We start from the raw sequence: 5,100 nt of genomic DNA on the forward strand, positions 1-5,100 counted from the left end.
CGCATAAACTGCATGTGTCGCATCGTCATTTTCGTCCTCCTAAACTTGCGGATTGTTACATGGACCGGCCGGACGGTCGGGCCGGATCTTCGGGCCCAATGTCAAAAGCTCGTCCGGACTGACCGGTCCTCGAGACAAAAACCCCCCAAAACCCTTGCCTTAGGATCGTCGCATTCCTCTGCAACAGATCTTTGCTCTGTCGATTTTCCAAGTTGTTTCTGCGATTTCGGTGACGAACATCTCGCCGAAAGGTAAAGCATTCGTTACGTTTTTCCTTTCATGACGATCTTGCGGGGAGGATGATGGGATGACATCGAGCAATGGAACAGCAAACGCACTTCTTTAGCGGATTGTCTTTATCTTATAGTCTTCAATCGGGCCCTCTGAATGAAGAAGGTCGCTTCTGTTGTTGCTGCAGATTTGTGAGCTAGTGTTCCGCTCGGAATTAATTGATTGGAAAGCGAGCTGACGGCAGGATTGCCGGAAGGGGAGGGGGTTTCGGGCGCAGAAGAGGTCGCCATTTGGGGGGTACGTCTTCCGATACGAATTCACTAGGCAAATGCAATTAGATTGCACAGTCAGGTTTCCTTTGCTTTAGCTTGATGACATTTTATATACATGCGATCTTGGTGGGTTTGGATTTGGCCTCACGGACTGTTCTTGGTTTCTGCATATGATATGTATAAGATTCATGATTAAGCATATAGAGAGAGCCCTGAGAGATGCCATCGGAATAAGCGATGTTGCGCATGTGTCGTCACCTTCAGTCCCCATTCCAAAATCATGGTCCTTGTGGATTCAGTCGAAGCAAAAATCCAGTCGAGCAGGAAGACCCAAGAAGAAAATCTATCATAGAGTCCAGGAACTTGACAAAGTCATGGACTTGCAAAAGAAACCGGCTTTGATCCTACAGCTCAAATCTATCATCCAATCCCAAAAGAACCAATCTCTCCTTCTTAGGGACCTAGAAAAAGAAGTAGGGTTTGTTCAAAAGTGGAACTTTATGGCTGTGATCGAAAGGTACCCTTCAATGTTCTACGTAGGTGGCGGTAATAGATTGCCCCCTTTTGTATCACTCACTGAGAAAGCTGAGAAGATTGCTCGTGGAGAAGCTCAAGCCAGGATATTAATGGAACCCATTTTGGTGAAAAAATTGAGGAAGCTGTTAATGTTGTCTGTGGATTGTCAAATCCCACTTGAGAAGATTGAATTTATTGGGTCTGAACTGGGATTGCCTGATAATTTCAAGGATACTTTAATCCCAAAGTACCCAGAGTTCTTCTCAGTCAAAAATGTCAATGGAAGAGATTGTCTTCGGCTGGAACATTGGGATTCCTCATTAGCTGATACAGCCCGTGAGGAAAGACTAGCACGTGAAGGTTTTTTGGACTCCAATGTAGGTCAAATGAAGGTTAAAATATCCAAAGATGGTAATTATGTGGGTCCCTTTGCATTTAGACTGAGTTATCCTGCTGGTTTTAGACCAAACACAGGTTATCTTATGGCAGTTGAGAGGTGGCAGAGATTGGAATTTCCTTCACCTTACTTGAATGCAAGAAGATTTGAGATGACAGATCCTAAAGCTCGAAAAAGGGTGGTGGCTGTGCTTCATGAGCTCCTCAGTTTGACTATGGAGAAACGGATGACATATTCACAATTGGATGCATTTCACTCAGAGTATCTATTGCCATCTAGGTTGGTGCTTTGTTTGATCAAGCATCAAGGCATCTTTTACCTCACTAATAAGGGTGCTAGGGGCACGGTGTTTCTTAAAGAAGCTTATGATGGATCAAATCTAGTAGAGAAGTGTCCTTTGTTATCATTCAATGATGAATTTATGGAACTTTGTGGGCGAAGAAGTACGAGTTTGTGTGTAACAAGATGACTTTGTCAGATGGTGTTAAATGAGAGATATACTTAATCGTTCTTCTGACATTGAGAATGTCATGCTTTAAATAAAGTCAAACATAGTAAAACGTGTGACTACTTTGGCTTTCCTTTCCTCCCTCTCCCAAATGCATTGAGGCTAAACTTGTCTCTAAAACCTCTAACTTAAATCTACCTTGTGAAACTATGCCTTTTCAAGTAAAGACATACTTTTTAAAGATAAGGCTTGCTAATGAGGTCATTTATCAAGTACTATCTCTGTAACAGGTGGCATACTTTGATTGAGCCAATTTGTCCATTTAACAGTTTTATGTCCAACAAAATAGACACAAGTGATTTGATAATTGCTATGTGGCTTGACAAAGTTGGATGGACTGAAGGCAATAGAAAAGAAGCAAAATCAATGTAAAGCTGAGTTTTTTGTTATGTCCAATTAAGTGAGAATTACTCAAGTGATTTCTTGATTTTGTGAGAAGGAAAGTTTTGTAAGCGCTGTGCTCAGTGGGACTGATTTGGTTGGTGTAGATCAATCCAACGGTTAAAAGATTATAATTTGTCGGCACTCAGATATCTGGGTGGCAATAGATTTGAACTGGGTTTGTCTGGTGTAGGTCAATTACACCAGCCAAAACAGGTCAAAATGAGTTAAATGGGTATATCCAAGTCAAACCAGTTCTGAACCCACCTATTTGCAACTGCCAGTTTATAGACCCATTGTATACATCAGCATTTCTATTATTAGCTGGTGCAGGAGACAGAGAGTGAACCCTTATGGATCGAAGAGAGAATCAATCTCCCCAAGGTGATTTTGCATTTGTTGATTCATCACGTGAAAAGATAATTCTTTTGGTTGTACCAGTTCTTACCAGTTCTTAGTATTTTTTTTTGTTTTTTCACAATAAATTGTAGGTGAGACTGCGCGTATTCTGGTAGAATTCTTAGAGGTTGCCATCACATCCATTGTTTACCTCAAGGGACTCTATCCTTCCGGTAAGGAAATTGTGGTAACTGTTTGTGAATTATGAATGGGCAAAGAAATAGGACTGCCTGGCAAGGCTTGATGAAAGCCACTTTGCTATATTTGGACACTTGTGCTTCATCCTTTTGACCTTCTTACTTTTCTGCCTCACCTACCAATTTGTTACAATATGCCAATTTTTTTGGAGGTGCCTTTGAGAGGAGGAGATATTTGAATTCGGTAGTCCATAGAGCTCAGCACCCTCAACTGAGGAATTATATCCATATGTCTGTATCAGGGCTTCAACCTTTCATTGAAAAGGTTTGCATGTTTCTTTCTTTTCCTTCTCTAACTTGTATTCCAATCTCCATGTGAATAGAATTGCTTAACGAACAAGCCAGTGTTTGGAGCCTTTTATCAAAAATAAGCTCTTTGAATTGGAAAGCAGGGACTGATAGAGAGAATAGCTGTTGTGTTCTTTGACACCGAGAATGTCCCCCTGGAGAGATTCATTTTCAAGCTCTCAGTAAACCAGTCATGCGGCTCAATGGTGGAAGATGCTGACCTAGAATTTTCTCTTAGATCATTTTTGATCAAGTTGTCTGTGTCCCAACCACTGACTAGTGCTCTTTCTCAAGGTAAGTGAATCATGTATCGGATGGAGTTTTTGTCCTGTTGGAGGAACCCTTAAGCTTGCTTTGGAATATGTGTGATTACATTTGTTGCATTGCCAAGGATGAAAATATGCCTTAGGTGTTGTAACAGTCGAAGCATCTTTTGAGCTCGGCTTCCTTGTTTCTTATGAAGTCTATGTTTCTTGGTTCTTAGTGCTCGTTAGTTGGGGACTGTTCTTCTAAGACCACATTATGGCAGTAGATTGCAGGTGGGAGATTGTAGGTTACTTTCGGATGCTTCCTCAGGCCGATATGGGCAACACTGCTGCATTGTGGATCCCAACGGATACAAAGCAGTGGCAGCAGCCTCCACTTATAACCCCCATCAAGTCAATGAGTAGTGAACCTTTGAATGTTCAGTTATATTTGGAGCATCCAAGTTTATCCAAGACGATGAAGTCCTAGGTTAAACCACTCATGACGTTATGCGTAACATGTAAATCAGTTGTCACTAAGTAGAATTTTACAACTTCTTTGGATCTGATGGGAATAATATGTTGATAGATTTTGCCAATATATGCATTTTCTCCACCAATATATTGCTGGGTCCTATTTTTTAGTTCATTTCTGAGTTCTATTTATCTGTTATGGAGTCATTTGGTTTCTCAGGTACGATGTCGGGCACAAACTAGGGGCAGCATTCCTTGAGCTCTGCACGACCTTTGGCACCATAATTATTCTGATCTTTGGGTCCTGGGTCTCCGGAAGCTGAACTTGTTGCCAATATAGCTCAATGAGTCCCTCCATCTGAGAAAACTAAGCATGGAGGAAGACCGAGGATTAGATTTTTGCAGCTGCTCAACGTTTTTTGATCAAATGCGTTGTGTTTGTTTTCTATGTCATGTTTTGTATTCAACATCTGTCTTGAGGTGGATTCACTGTGGGAAGAATCTGATTTACTCCCACCGGAGGGAGTCTGGCTATTCCTTGTCGGAGCAATTTCTCTATTGTTCTTGAAGCGTTTGAATTGGAGCTTAATCTACGGAAGACAGACCAGAGCTTATATTCGTTGAATGGATGATGAACTTGTCCTATATGGCCGAACTAATTCCATAAGGAATGTAGTTAAGAGGAGCTTGTCATTCTGATGTATTTTGGTTTACTGATACATGAGGTGAACAGGTTATGGCTAACATTATGGGTTTTAATCTTGGTTTTAAGTCTTCGAAGTGTATTTGACTCTTTAAATTTTAGAACATTACTGCAGACCAAAACCCCCATGCATCAAGCACGCTCAACTTCGAGGAAAATTGTAGATAAATGTAGAAGTCACCTCCAACATAATGTTCATTATCTTATATTGTAAAGCAGAACAAGAGAGGCATACATTGAGACCTATGTAGAAAGTATTTGGTCCACCAATTTTCCTAGTCAAAGTAAAGTAGGTTAATACTAGTTATTACAACGAGATCGTTTAAAAACTAGGGCTTAATTTTCTTGAAAGATTCCCAAATTTAGGTCCAATTTTAATTATGCCTTGAACCTTTTTGTTTAAAAAAAAAATCACAAACTTTCACGATAATCCCAAATCTACCTCTATGTGAAAAGATCTCTACTAGTTTTTTCAAGGCAAAAGAACAC

General features: G+C 40.6%; 2 protein-coding genes across 2 annotated transcripts; both read left to right on the forward strand.

The window, feature by feature from the left end:
• The first annotated feature begins 225 nt into the window (after positions 1–225).
• On the forward strand, positions 226–4,533 carry LOC104418183 (DNA polymerase zeta processivity subunit). Its single transcript, XM_010029632.3, has 7 exons — positions 226–251; positions 419–528; positions 2,499–2,689; positions 2,797–2,877; positions 3,054–3,166; positions 3,294–3,483; positions 3,722–4,533. Exons 3-7 carry the CDS (start codon positions 2,659–2,661, stop codon positions 3,922–3,924), a joined length of 618 nt encoding a protein of 205 aa, XP_010027934.1. The 5' UTR covers positions 226–251; positions 419–528; positions 2,499–2,658; the 3' UTR covers positions 3,925–4,533.
• Positions 525–2,002, forward strand: LOC104418100 (protein WHAT'S THIS FACTOR 1 homolog, chloroplastic). The gene has a single exon (XM_010029367.3). It carries the CDS (start codon positions 674–676, stop codon positions 1,883–1,885), a length of 1,212 nt encoding a protein of 403 aa, XP_010027669.1. The 5' UTR covers positions 525–673; the 3' UTR covers positions 1,886–2,002.
• Positions 4,534–5,100: the final 567 nt, after the last annotated feature.

This window comes from Eucalyptus grandis, chromosome 6 (assembly GCF_016545825.1).
Source record: "Eucalyptus grandis isolate ANBG69807.140 chromosome 6, ASM1654582v1, whole genome shotgun sequence".
NCBI classification, from domain to species: Eukaryota; Viridiplantae; Streptophyta; class Magnoliopsida; order Myrtales; family Myrtaceae; genus Eucalyptus; species Eucalyptus grandis.